The sequence below is a fragment of the Puma concolor genome, chromosome C1 (genome assembly GCF_028749965.1).
Source record: "Puma concolor isolate L17-30 chromosome C1, mPumCon1.1.hap2, whole genome shotgun sequence".
Taxonomy (NCBI): Eukaryota; Metazoa; Chordata; class Mammalia; order Carnivora; family Felidae; genus Puma; species Puma concolor.
The window spans coordinates 65,210,147-65,225,306 of NC_141674.1; the positions used below are offsets into that span (position 1 = coordinate 65,210,147).

A 15,160-nucleotide genomic window follows, 5' to 3' on the forward strand; every position below is an offset into this window, starting at 1 on the left:
TGTTGGGGGTGAGTATTTTAGGTGGGTGTGTTGGGAAAGTCTCCGAGGCGGTAGCATTTGCATTAAAACCTGACCCATATACACACACATGGCTGCCTGGGACTCCTCCCTGGGAACTGGGTGGGGGATAAGGTATTCCCAGAAGAGAAGGGCTTGTTGTGAGCTGGGAGAAACGCCAGAAATAGCTACCTCCAGTGGCATATGCAGAATTGTATAAACTGATATTTCAAACTTCTCTTTTTGCTAACTATAAAAGTAACAGCTACTTTTAAAAAAGAAATACACTTTAAAATCTAGGAGTATAAAGATAAGAATTCTTCCGTCCAAAGATAACCTAACTAAGGAACATTTTGATATATTTCTTACATTTGTTTTTCTCCACTTGTTTCATACTTTTTCTTCATGGTATAATCAGCCCAGAAACACCCCAGGCCATAGATGAAGAGGGCTTGATAACAGATGATAACTGTCCCTGGGCTATTTATTAGTCTTAATTAAAAAAAAAAAAAAAAAAAAAAGGAGGGGCCGCCTGTGTGGCTCAGTCAGTTAAGCGTCTGACTCAATCTCTGCTCGGGTCATGATCTCACCGTTCGTGGGATCAGCCCTGTGTCCGGTTCCTCACTGACAGTGAGGAGCCTGCTTGGGATTCTGTCCCCCTCTCTCACTGCCCCTGTGCCACTCCCTCTCTCTCTTAAAATAAATAAATAAACTTAAAAAAAGAAAAAAAAAAGAGGCCAATGACTCATTATACATGCAGTTTTGCAGATGCAGGAAATCGAGTTCCTTGGCAACTCTCTCTGCTTTTATAGAGAAGAAATTAAGTTTCTTGTTGGGCAATTTTTCTGCTCCAGTGTCCCAACTTCATAAAGAGTTTAGCCATTTTTAGTAAGTCCTGAAATAGTGCAACACCCATTGTTGTTCTGGGTAGTCATCCAACCTAACAGGGGACTTCTTGTGAACCCAGAGATAAAGAATGAGAAATGCAGCTGCTGGCACTACCATGCAAGGAGTGGAGGCAGAAGGCACCTAAGGTCAGACTTCACCCCTTGATAACCCTTAATGGACTGGATCCCTAAGTGTGCAGTCTAACACAAGTAAAGGAAAACCCAAAATTACTTTTATACTTGGAATTCTCTGTACTTGAGTTCTTAAATGTTCCTTAAAGTTTATTTATTTTGAGAGAGAGAGAGAATGTGTGTGAGTGTGAGAGGAGCAGACAGAGAGGAAGAGAGAAAATCCCAAGCAGGCTCTGAGGTGTCAGCACAGACCCCAGCTTGGGGCTCGATCCCACAAACCATGAGATCATGACCTGAGCCGAGATCAAGAGTAAGAATCAGACCCTTAACTGACTGAGCCAGCCAGGCGCCCCTTGAGTTCTTAATTTTGATTCTTCCTTCGGTTGGCTAAAATAACTCAAACTAGTTTTTAGTTCAATTTTTCTGTGAACATCTGAGAATATTGCTTTAGTGGCTTTATACACACATATCAGTGTCACTGAATATAAAACTTTTAGGTCATGATATATTTCTATCAAAATGGAGAAAACATGCGCCACTGTTTCCAAGCATTTAGTGTTATGGAGGAAAAGGCATAGCCAAATTCGGAAGTCAACTTTCTTCAGCTGGTATCTTTAAAGATTTTTTTTTTCAATTTTTCCATGTCATTCAAAACTTCTGTCCAGATATCAGTCTCACTTCACCAATTCCCGCTGGCAGAGACACCTTTTTTTGTTTGTTTAACTTGAGAGTTTGGGGTCATTATTCTTTATTTTTTATGTACCTTATTCCTTTTTTCTCCTCAAATCTCCTCAACATCAAATTCTTAGATCTCATTCTGTTCCTTCTATATTAGCTCTGTCCTAGAGAAATATAATGTGACCCATATATGCAATTTTAAGTTTTCTAGTAGCCATATTTTAAACACTAAAAAGAGGGGCACGTGGGTGGCTCAGTCGGTTAAGCATCCGACTTGGGCTCAGCTCATGATCTCTTGGTTTGTGGTTCTGAGCCCCATGTCGGGCTGTGTGCTGACAGCTCACAGCCTGGACCCTGCTTCAGTTTCTGTGTCTCCCTCTCTCTCTGCCCCTCCCTAGGTTGTGCTCTGTCTCTCTCTCTCCCAAAAATGAATAAATGTTTTTTAAAAAATTTAAACAGGAAAAAGAAACGGGTGATGCTGATGTTGTTATCACGTCTTTGAAATCTAGTGTGTATTTGACCTGACAGCACAGCTCAGTTAAGAGTAGCCACACACCTCAAGTGCTCGAGAGCAACACATGGCAGTGATTTCTGCATTGGAGAGCACAGTTCTCAATCTATAACCCACTCTGTTGTTTTCATTTCTGTGCTCTCGACTTTCTCGGAAAAAAACCCAAATGTGTCTTCCACCATTCCGGTTCAGCTTTTCACACTATTGTTCCTGCTCCCTAGTTATCAGTATTTATCTTAATTCTCATGTGTGTTTTCTGTTTGCCCCGGCTCATTCTTTTCTTCTTATGCTGTTGCCTTTTCACCAAGCCTGTTCTCATTTCATGACCACCTGCTCTTACTTCATAGCAGCCATGTCTTCTTACATACAGTTTAAACTAGCAGTAGTATCCATTAACTTTCCCTCCTGTGTGTTTGTATAGCACTGTTTCTTTCTCCATCTTTGTATTTATCATTCTTCATTATAATTACTTCTTTACATGTCTGTGGCCACCAATGGAAAGTAAATTCTGTAGTGGGAAGAATTAGGTCTGTCTTGTTCACACCTTTATCCCCAGAGTGTAGCATAATGCCTGGCACATGAGAAAAAAAAAAAAAAAAACTACTCAATAAATGTTTATTGTTGAGTATTCAAAAAACTGTATTTAAAACTTTTCTAGTTTCTATATTATATGATTATCAGAGATCTTCTTTCCTTCTGAATCTCTGGAATAGTGTGCCCTTTGTCTGTTTCTAGTTTTTTTCCCCCCAGAAACCTCAGTTTGTTTAAGTTTACACATCCTCTATATTCTGATTATCTATTGCTGTGTAACAAGCCATTCCACAACTTAGTGGCATAAATCAACAGCCGTTACTTGATAGTTGTGGCTTCTGTGCTTCGGGAGTTTGGAAAAAGCACAGTAGGGATGGTACTTCTTGGCTCCATGGCATTTGGGGCTCAGCTGGGATGACTCAAACTGGGGGCTCCCACGGAGAGGGCTGCTATGTCCAATTCAAAGATGGAACCTCATTCACATGTCTGGTGCCTGAACCAGGCTGGCTTAGCTGGAACAGCCAGACACCTGCACGTGACCTCTCTAGAACGGCTTGCACTTCTCACAGCACTGCTCCTGGGTTCCAAAGGGTGGTGCCCCAACGGGAGCCTCCAGTGAGTGAATGTTCCCAAAGGCCAAGGCAGGAGCTGCAAGGCTTCTTCTGGCCACGCCAAGATCACACAGCCTCACTTCTACTGCATTCTTTTGGTTCTAAGAATGTCCCTAAGGCCAGCCCAGGTTCAAGGGGAAGGGGATTATAGTTCGTCTCTTGATGAGTGAGTAGCAAGGTCATATTCAGAAGAGTATGTGGGGTGGGAGATATTGTTGCAACCATCTTTGGAAACTATAATTTGCTATGTCCTTCAATTAGGAGGTGGGGTCAAGGGAATCTCATGGCCTACATGATGGGCAGGTGATTGTTAATCTCACTTTATGTGTGCTTGAGGACCAGTGGCACTCGGGTCTGGTCCTTTTGGATCTCATGCTGGAAGGCACACTGGGGTGCATCAGGGAGGCTCACACCGAATGTGGGATTTGGGGGTTGAGGCGCGCTGAGCAGGGACCACTACCACCCTGAGATGCACTTGCTCCTATGCCTCTTCCTGCTTCCCCTCCTGTGTCAGGATCCATCCTTTGGGACATGTTACCCCCTCTCTCTTTAGTTGTTCTTTTGGTAATACAATCTTAAATTAGATTTAGAAAAAGATGTCCTGGTGGGACTTAGGGAGAACCACTCTTGTCTTTGAAAGTCGTAACCACATAGCAGAATGGCAGTTGCCTGCTTTTCTGGTCATTTTCTAAGTCAGGAGCAGATTATGGAATCTAAATCCACTGGCAACAGGTAGCAATCCAAGTTTTCAGAATTCTGTAGCCATTCATCTTTTTCTGGGTCTCCATGGGTATTTTGGTGGGAAACTGGGAGAGGCTGTAGCAAGGGGTGCTCACCAGATCCTATGCCGCAGGAGGTGAGAGGGGGTTTCTCTTCAGATTCTCTGAAGATCAAACAGACTAAGGAGAGAAAAGCATTAGCAGGTGATTCAGTGGTCCCAGCTGTGTTAAAACTGTCAAGTGTTCACATTGGTGGCTTATTTCAAATCCTTATTTCAAAGGATTTTTTTAAATTACTAAAGTAATAAGTACTTAATATAATAAGCAAGGAGTAGAAGTATCTATGTGTGTATGTGTGTATAAATGTATATATAAATAAAACAATTAGCAATGCCTTAATACCTCCAACCTTACTCCCCTCGAATAACCAGCGTGAACAGTTTATTGTGTATCTTTCTACCTTCCCTCCCCAATCCTACTCTTCCTCCTCCTCTTGTCTCTCCCTCCTTTTCTGTCTCCCCCACACACACACACGCGCGCGCTCTCTCTCTCTCTCTCTCTCTCTCTCTCATTCTCTGACCCTAACCAATCTACTTTGTATAAATACACATACCCCATGGTGGAAAGTTCTGATTTCATGAAAATACTATCCTGTACACATTTCTCTGGAAGCCAATACAGACGTCACAGTGTTTTCTTTTTAGTAGTCATGTAATATTCTATAACATGGATATCCTATAATTTGTTCAACCGGTTTGTTTCTAGTTTGGTTGTTTTGTCTACTACTAACAACTGTGCAGGAACTGGAACACCCTTATTTAGGCTTTTGTGTCTAGTAGGAGAGATTGTTGAGCTATTTTAAGCAGTCTTTTTTTAACCCATTCGTTTGCACTTCCTTCTCTCTCCATGTCCCCCTGAGAAGAGTTTTTTGAATGCAGAAAAGCTTCTGGACTTCTCAGTTCCTGGCTATTTGGCCTCTTCTATCAATGCCCCTCCCCCGCTGAGTTTGCTTCTCAGTTCTGAGTGTGAAGCGTGCTGGGTTCGGGCTGGAGCTGCCCTGGGTGAGTGCCAGTAGCAGCCTGGGTTTGGAGACAGCTCTCCATCCTCCTGCCTGCCCAGTAAAAAGAGGTGCACGAAAGGGCAGGTGACTTCAAGGAGCCCCAAGGTTCTGTCCTCTCACCTGACAAATGAGGCATAAATCTTCCATCTGTCTCCCAGAGTCTTAAGAAACTCATTCTTCATTATTCTGCTTGACTAGTCTCTCCACCCCCCGCCCTTCCTGTCAGGCCTGCACTAGATTCCCCGCAAAGAGCTTTTGATTCAGTGCAATCTGCTTTGCTCCCCTGTGGTCCTGTTGAAATGAGTTGTGCTCAGTGCGTGTCTGCATCCTGCCTCCCAGAACAGTAGGCAGAAGAGAACTCCAGACCCTGTGCTCTTCTATTCACTTTCTTGACTTCCTTCCCCTGTGGTTGCTCCAGTCACGTGGCAGGCTCTGCCTTTGGCCAGCTCAGGGCAGTCCATTCACTGGGCTTCACTTTAACTCACAACGTCTCCACGAGCCCCTGCCGTGGATTCTAGAAGCCAACAGAATACTGGGGCATCTCTGACGTCCAAGGCATGGTGGTTAATGCCAGGAATTCCGAGAGGAAAAGACACCCATGAAGTTCTGCACCACAGCAAAGTGGTAAATATAGTAATAAGATTTACAGAATGTTCTGAGCCTTTGGGAGTACTGCACCTGGAAAGGTAGGTGAGGGCTTCAGAGAAAAGACGACATTTGAACAGGTCCTAAAGGATGAATACAAGTTCATAACGGACAGAGGAGAAGGAGACAAAGGCACTGACACATGGAAGAGCCCAAGAATGTTAGCACAAGATGTAGCTAGTGCAGAGCCGATGAACAAAAGCAGTAACACACTAGACCAGAAAGCAAGGCTGAAGCAAGACCATGAAGGACCTGAATCCATTCATTCATTCCTCCTTCATTCAACAAATTTGCTAGCCCAGCATGGTCCAACAGAAATAGAACATGGGCCACATACATAGATTTAAAATTTCCTAGTAGTCACATTAACAAGAAAAAAATAAGTAGAACCAAATGAAATGAGCTTGAAAATAGATTTTATTGAACCTGATATATCCTAAGTCTTAGCTTCTCAACATGCCATCAATATAAAAATTATGAGATACTTTATTTTCTAATATGTCTTCAAAATCCAGTACTTAAGCATAACACAATTCAGATGCTAAATTTTCATCAGAAATAGATCGTATTTATATTCCATAAAATTTGTGGTTAAAATGGCAGATCTCACATACTCTAGTTGTTCCAATATATTTTTGAATTTTCTAATAAGGGAGTCCAAGTACCAGTTTTAAAAGTTAGATTGATTTTAACTACATAGCATTAAAAAGTCAGCTCCTCGGTTGTACTGGCTGCCTTTCAAGTGTTCAGAAGCCCCCTATGGCTACTGCATTGGATAGTACAGTTCTAGACCATCTTAGAAAGTTCCAACTAAATACTGCTGGTATTTTAAACAGGGAAATGACTGATAAGATATGTTTTAGAATTTTGTGGATGTCTATGAAAAGAGCTGCCAGCCAAATTTAAACTTCAGGCAAAATTGGGAGGAAGAGGAAAAAGAAGGAAAGATTTTAAACACTTGTGCTTTGGAAAATCCTATGTACAGAGAAGCCATTAATATGCAGATTATAAATCAGCCTAAAATTGTTGCTAACGCTTGTCCTAAAAGCTCTCTAAAGTAAAGGTATACATAGCCCTCTTGCTTCCTAGGGCCTTGAGAATAAGGAGAAATCTGTGTCCCGACTGGATGTGTGAATTGGAGGAGTCCCCGGAAGCGTCTACATAACCCTAACTTTTGAAGAATGCATCCGATGCTTGGCCCCAGACAGCACGCAGGTGCTGCATATTAAGGGCTTTGCCTTTGCGGAGCCTCATCTGGTGGTGAGGGATCCCTGCGGTGTGAGGCTCCGTCTGGCTCAGAGGACAAGATGAAAAGAGTGAGAAGGTGGTGCACACAACAGTCGTAAACCAGTGGCAGCCTGGGTCAGTCTCAGAAGCCCCATGGAGCCAATACATGAAAAACAAAATTAAAACTCCAGCCCTGTTTGTCACAGCGTGGGAAATTCAGGAGAAACACAACTAGACCTGGGCAGTGTTGGAACCAGCCGTTTTATGGTTTGCAGATTCACTTCACAGAATGAAAGAGAAGGAGTAGACAAAGCCTGCAATTCCTAAGGCAGTGTAACGACTTTCCTAATTTAGCAGTATGTTCTGCTGACTGCGGGAAATATTATCACTGACTGCTCTCCTTTGAGAAGTCAGGTGAAAACTCAGAAATATAATCCTATTTCCTGTTCACTTGCTGGTGGCTTTTTTTTTCTTTTATTGTTAAAAAAAATACTTCCTCTACTGATCACTTATTGCAGGATTTTATATTAAGTCTTTGACTCAAAAAGATAGGTTCTTAAAGTCAAAAGCACATCCACTTATCTAGGTTTCAATTAAATGAAATACATTAAAGCTTCATACATTCTGACTCTGCTGATTCAGAATTGGGGGTCTTTTAAGTTTGCTCAATTACTGAGGAAGTCCCCTTCACACAAAACAGTTTACAGGACTCTTTTTCTTTTTTTTTTTTTTTAACGTTTATTTAAGAGACAGAGACAGAGCGTGAGCAGGGGAGGGGCAGAGAGAGAGGGAGACACAGAATCCGAAGCAGGCTCCAGGCTCTGAGCTGTCAGCACAGAGCCTGACATGGAGCTCGAACTCACAAGCCATGAGATCATGACCTGAGCCGAAGTCGGACGCTTAACTGACTGAGCCACCCAGGCACCCCCAGTTTGCAGGATTCTTATCTGTTCACTAAGGGTGTTAAACACTGGCACCCTGTTAGTGGGTTTAAATTTGCTAAAGTTGTAAGCACTGAGAATAGTTTCTGTAACTTAAAATGCACTTAGTAAATTGGTTCTTTCCCATTTCTTTTGACTTACCCAGGAGTAACATGAAAATCTCTAAAAGTCCCTTATTCTCTTAAAATATTCTCCGTGTGAGAATCCACTGAACAGGGGGACCAGAGACCTGCCACTAATAATGTCATGGACAGTGTAAACAATAAGCTAAGTGTTAATGGATCGCTACCTTCTTACCCATGCCCACTACACGGGCCATGAGAGGGGCCAAGGAAAGTGAGTTAACAATCTTCCCTCCTTATAGGGTTTGATAAGGCAAGGGCAGGTTCAGCAGGGCAGCGAGCAGCAGCAGATTTGCTGAAAAGTGATGTTAGGAAGGCAGGCATTCCAAAGCATGTCCTGTACATGCAGGTTAAAGATAAGGCATTATGGGGCCAGAAAAAGGAACACAGTAATGACACCCATACAACATGGGTGAACCATGAAGACAGTGCTTAGTGAAAAATAAAAATTAACAAAAACCCATACACTATGTGATTCCATATATAGAAAATGTCCAGAATAGGTAAATCTATGGAGGCACAACCTCCTCCCGACCTGTTTTTCCAGCCTCCTGTTCTCCTTCCTCCAACTCAAGCAGCATTTGCTCTGTCCCCAACAAAGACCCACTGATCCCTGAAAACTCCAGGTGCTTGCAGATTTCTATCCCTTTGCACATGCTGGTCTCTCCACAGAGAAGGCTCTCATTATCTTCAAATACATATCCACTCCAGGCTCAGCTTGACTGGCAACACCAAACTAAACTCAACAGTCCTGATGCCCACTGATGGGCGCCTGATCCCCACAAAAAACGTGAACTGAGATTTGGAATAGCATAGGGTATCAGAGCTGGAACCGAACCTGGAGGTTACACGTCTGTCATCAGTCCCTTTATAGAACAGAGGAGGAAACTGAGGCACCAGGAGGATGAATGTCTAGTCCGAGTCCTGAAGCCGACTGGGGATTAATACAGGTATCATGGCTCCTACTACAGTGCTCTTTGCCTTGCACTTCAACCCTCCTGCAATTTTTTGACTAAGCAAACATTTATCAGCTTCTGTGTACCCGTTTGATTGTATCAACTCATACTTTAAAAACCCTTACGTAATTCCCATTATCATGTAACAGAATCTATAAGCCTCTTTATGATCAACACAGACCTACCATTCCAGCTTCACTCCTTGTTGCCCCAACCAAATTCAGCCAAGCAGCCATTTTGAGCTGGTGGACATATTCTAATGTGGTCGGGAAGTGCAAGGACTTTGGAGTCAGAGACCTTGGTTTCCACCAGGTCCCTGCCACTTACTTAGCTGTAGGACCTTGGGAAATTTAATTCATCTTTCAGAGCCTCAGTTTTGTCATGTGTGAAATGGGGATAGTATCTGTCCTCCCAAGATCACTGTCAGAATTACCTGTTTAAAAACCGCTTTTTAATGGAATGGAATGGAATGAGAGCCAGTGAGGAGGCGAGGGACTCAGGGAGGGAGGAAGAGAGAGAGCCAGGGAGGGGGCGAAGGAAGACTTCAGAGATGATGAGACGGAGGGAAGAAGGAAGTGAGCTAGCAAATAAGGGCGGAAGTGAAGCAAGGGCAGAGGTAGAAAAACATTTTAATTAAAAATATTTTATTTAAAAATAAAAGCACTTATGCTTCTGTAGTGCTGCTGCTGCTGCTGCTGACGATTTTCCTCAGGAAACTCCCTGCCCTCCCAACATGGTGGAAGGTGTTCCTGTATCCACAGCTCCTGTACTGGCCTCAAAACAGCATAAATTCCTGTTAATTCTTCATCTCTGTTCTTGAGTTGTGAGCTCTGTGAGAGCAGGGTCATTTTGTCTTGTTCAGCTTGGTATCTCCAGCACATAATGTTAGCACCCAGGAAGCGTTTGTTGGTTGAAAGAAGAGGAAGGAGAGGTAAAACAAGAGGCAAGGTGCCGTGAGGGACACACAGGGTGAAGCCGAAGTCTCTGCCCTCAGATGGAAAGCCTGTAGCCAGGGAGACAAGTTGCAGACTGCTGTCTTTGACTTTCCTAGAAGGAAAGGGTAGGACATGTTGGGGGAGGGCGCTTAAATTTTTTTTTTATTTTAATTTTCTCCTTATTGGGAGATTTATCACACACATGGTTATGCATAAAAGCCATATGTACAGTTTGGGGAATTATAAAACAAACAGTGTAATCACCACACAGGCCCAGGAAGTAGGAAAGAATGGCAGAGGCTCCCTGGGTCTCCCCCGTCACCTCCTCCGTCCTCTCTCCAAGCAGGAGCCACTCCTGACTTTCATAATCATCTTCTTGCTTCTCTTAATGGTTTTACCACTTATGTATGGATCCCGAACCTACACGATGTAGCTTTGCGTGTTCTTGGATTTTACAGAACTTGAATTGCACTGCACGCATATTCTTTCAAGACCCGCTTCTTTCCCTCACCACAACTTTGGGAGAGTCATCCCTGTTGTTCAACATAGTAGCTGTAGTGTTTCTTCCATCACTATTCTAGTCCAGCCTGTGACTATGCCACAATTTATTTATCCATCTACTGCTCATGGACTTGTGTGATTTTTCCAGCTTGGGGCTATTACAAACAACACTTCTAGAAACACTGTTGTACCTATTTTCTGGGATATTTAAATGTGGTTTTTTAGTTTTGGTGTTTTGTTTTTGAGAACTTATTCTATCTCTGGAATCTGTTAAGTCTCTAGTGTTGTGAAATCGAAACTAGTTTGTGCAAAGAAGGTAGACGAGATTGGAAGAAATCAGTGTGGTCCAAGATAACCCACAGGGAAATCATCTGGAGAATTTGTTAAATATGCAGATTAGACGGCCCAGCCCAACCGCAGAAATGAGGCCCTGTGGAGATGAAGGTTGAGAGTTGCACCTCAGCAGGCTCGCTGCCCGCCCCTCCCGCGGGTCCTGTGGGTCACCAGGTCTCCTCTTCCTGTGCCTGGGACATACCTCGGTGATTGGTACGATGCTGGGTCACTTTTTTTTTAATGTTTATTTTTTAGAGTGACAGAGAGACTGTGAGGCGGGGAGGGGCAGAGAGAGAGGGAGACACAGAATCTGAAGCAGGCTGCAGGCTCTTGAGTGTGAGCACAGAGCCCAATACAGGGCTCCAACTCACGAACTATGAGATCCTGACCTGAGCGGAAGTCAGACGCTTAACTGACGGAACCACCCAGGCATCCCCAACGTTGGGACATTTTGAGAGAGGAAGGGGTAGTTGTGCCTTAACACCCAGGAAGTCCGCTCCCTGCCGCTTCTTCTGCTGTTGGCTCCTCGCAGTGGTGTGCCAGCAACGTCTGAGGGGACTCTGCACTTAGCACACCCGCAAGTGGAGGTCCCAGCTTTCTTCTTCTCTACACGCCAGCCCCCCCACCTCGCCCATGACCCAAAGCCCTATGCCCATCCTGTCCAAATGCTCTAGAACACGGAAGCCTTTTAACTAATTCTAGTTTTTCCATGAGCCTTAACAATACTTTACCTCAACAAGGCACCTACGTTTCGTTGTTTTAAACCGATTTTTAGTTTTAAATTCACAGCAAAAAGTATAAAGTACAGAATTCTCATGTAGCCCTGTCCCCAGACACACACACGACCTCCCCTACTAGCCACATCCCACACAATGGTAGGTTCATCGATGAAATCTACATCAATACATCATTCTCAACATTAGTCTGGTTTATATTAGGGTTCACTCCTGGTGTTCACACCCTTGGATTTTGACAAATGTTTATTGACATGTATCCACCATTCACTACTGTAACAGTCCTCTTTGTCCCACCTAGTCATTCCTCTCTGGCCACAACCCAATCTTTTTACTGTCTCCATAGTTTTGCCTTTTTGAGAATGTCGTATGGTATGGAGTCTTTCCAGATTGGCTTCTTTTAACCTCATAATAGGAATTGAAGTTTCCTCCAAGTCTGTTCATGGCTTAGTAATTCATTTCTTGTGAGCACTGAATAACATTCCACTGTCTGGATACCACAGTTTTTCCACTCACCTAATGAAATCTTAGTTGCTTCCAAGTTTTAACAATTATCAACAGAGCTCCTATAAACAATCCATGTGCAAGTTTTTGTGTGGACGTTTTCAGCTCCTTTGGGTAAATACCAAGAAGCGCAATTCCTGGATTATACGGTAAGAATGTTTAATTTTGTAAGAAACTGCCAAACCGCCTTCCAAAGTGGCTGTACCATTTTGCATTCCCGTCAGCAAAGAATGAGTACTGTACCGCATCTTTACCGGCATTTGCTGATGCATTTTGGATTTTGTCCATTCTAATAGGTGTGCAGTGGTATCTCCTTGATGTTTTAATTTAGATAAACCTAGTTTTTTTGTTGTTTTTCTTTTTAACAACCACTCACTTTTTTCTCTGTGGTTTGGGTGCCTAGAGCAGGCAATTCTTTTATTATTAAAAATGGTCTTATTTAACAAAGATTTTTTAAGACTTTCTTTTTCCCTTTAAATATAGGTAAATGCAGAGGGGACACCGGAGGAAGTTTTTCTTCAACTCTGCACAGCTATTGACTCTATTTTCTGAAGGCAAAAAAAGCATGCACATCAAGGAGAGTGGAGACAGAAAAAAATATTAAAAGGCTCATCCCTTAACACAATATTGTTTCAAGTTAAACCGTTTGTGTCCCCCATCCCCACCCCACCCCAGATCCTGACATTGCTGTTTGCTTCTGAGCTTGACCTTTCCGAGAGGTGTCTGGAAATCATGCATGGTGTATTTGGTATTATCTAACCTCTTCTTCCTAATTCAGACAGCCGTCCGCACCCCCAGCACGCACACTCTTCCGTCACATCAGCTGTGCCTCAGAGCTGCTAGCTAGTACGTGAACAGAGCGTGGTGTTCAGTTGTGCCCTCGGGACCTGCTAGTCTGACCATTTGATTTCTCTGTCATCAAACGGGGTTAGTGACCCCCTAATGCCCCATCACATTTTCCTTCCTCACCCCAAGATTTACATGCTGTTGCCTGATAAAGGGCCTTACCATGGGGCGGGGAGGCACCTGGGTACCTCCTCTAGTGGCTGTTTCCTCAAGTCTCATCCACTAGTAGCTCAGAGCCAGAGAGACTGGTCTGATAACTCCAACTGGTGATAAGAAATATGATTAAATTTGAAAATTTGATAAGAAGTAAAACAATGTGAAATTGTATAGCTTTTCCAAGGCTGTAAAACCCAGACTAGTCACCAATAACATTTCTGCATTCATTTTTAGGAAACTGGCTACTACTTGGAATACTGTCATATGACAAAGAAAACAAATTGAATAAATTGTCTAACCTAATCTCTTTTACACCTGGTGGTGCATTTCAGCAATTATACATTAATACCAATGACCAAACATAACGTAAAGCATGAGGTGATTTGTTACTGCGTTCACTGGAATAATGTCAACTTATAGTTTTGATTTTATAAGATCGTGTATTTATTACTGCCAAACAAGAAAGTAACAGTAACAATACTGATGTGGGTGGGAGAGGCATGTCAGTACATGATGTTTAACAGATCCCAGTGCTGTATTTGTTTCATATGGGCCTTTTCCAGGGCTGTGCAAACCTTATCATATCCATATGTAAAACTGTGCTTTACCCTGCTTCAAACCAGTGAGGTTTGGGTTCTCTTTTGTGTTATCAGTTGCCAAATCAGAGCTTCTTATATATTCTCCTGGAATAACTGCATCTTCCATTCAGTCACTACAAATGACCATAGTTTCAGTTTGCATGCTGTTCTTTTCCCTTCAATGGTCGTGCTGATAAGGATCCAATTCTGGGACAGAATTGTATTTTTAAAGTCATTTTTTTTTTGAAATGGATATATGTACAAATAAAATAAATGGAACACAGCATAGCTCTTTTTCTATTTATTTGTAACTCACATCATTCTGGAAAGCACTTGAAGCCTTATTCCAAACAGAATTAGAAGCAAACACAGTTAATAGTGGAGATTTATGATATGCTCATATGGTTTTAATTTTGGCCGTAGATCAGTTCTGAGCTATTACATAGAGAATTCTCAGTGTACTCATGATACATGGTAATTTTTATGTTTCCTTTTGCCCTAGCAGTCATTCTTAAACAGAAATGTAGTGTTTGCTAAAGAAGAAATTAAATTTCTTTGGTTACAATTGTGCCTGTATTACCAAAAAGGGGCATGTTCCTTCAACTCACACAGTTATCAAGTACTTTATTACCACCCCAGTTGTCTCACTCTCTGTACGGGAGCACAAGGAGCATTTGAGCAAATCAGAATCAGAGGGTGAAAATGACCAGTTATGCCAAAAACACAGAATGACTCTCTGTAGGGATTAACATTCTTGAAACACATACCACATATTGGCAAACACAGTCCATGCCTACCACAGCTCGGACAGCTTGAGTACGGGATAGGAGACAACAGATGCCGTGACCTTTATGGCTGTAGCTGGCTGTCCTCTTGAAAAAAAAAAAGAATCGGCAGAGGTAAATAAATGGCTTTGCCCCTGAAGAGGATCTGGAGATGCAACAGACTGCTAAAACGTGTTACGGACGTGGATGGCTTGAAATGACATCACTACTTTAAAGTCACAGGATTTTAAAGCAGGAAAGGATCTTAGAGGTCTCTGCCCAGCAGAAGCCCTTGTGTGTATGTGAAAGACATCAGAACACAATCCAAACTCCTTTACAATGGTCTACATTCAAGGCCTCACCTGCTCTGCCTCTGTACCCTGTATCACCCCATCAACTACATTCTCCTCTTGCTCGTTTGGCTCAAGCTACACGGGCCCTCTTAATGTTGCCTGAACAAGCCAAGATCTCTGCTGGATCAGACCCTTGTTGTTGCTATCCCGCCTCTTCCTCCAGGTTATCCACAGGCCGATTCCCTCACTCCGTCCAGGTCTCATCGAGCATTCTTTGATTATTCCATCTAAAATGACAGTCTGGTCCTCATTCTTCCACCATTTTTCTTCAAACATTATTTTCTTCACAACATTTATCTCTGCCTAACTTTATGTAATATATTTATGTGTTTACTGGTGCTCTTCTGCATTAGACCATAAGGCTCTAGAAGGGCAAAGCTTTATACTCTCCATCCCACACCCAATTATTAAAAGCTAACACTTATATCCTCTGAAACTT

At 42.8% G+C, this 15,160-nt stretch overlaps 1 protein-coding gene across 3 annotated transcripts in view; it reads left to right on the top strand.

The window, feature by feature from the left end:
* Window positions 1–13,887, top strand: part of AK5 (adenylate kinase 5) — a 259,870-nt gene extending 245,983 nt beyond the window's left edge. For all 3 annotated transcript variants that reach the window (XM_086717334.1, XM_086717332.1, XM_086717333.1), the window contains one exon: window positions 12,508–13,887. In XM_086717334.1, the coding sequence (XP_086573460.1) occupies window positions 12,508–12,576 (69 nt within the window). In that variant the 3' untranslated portion in view covers window positions 12,577–13,887. The remainder of the gene's footprint in view (window positions 1–12,507) is intronic.
* The last annotated feature ends 1,273 nt before the right edge of the window (window positions 13,888–15,160 follow it).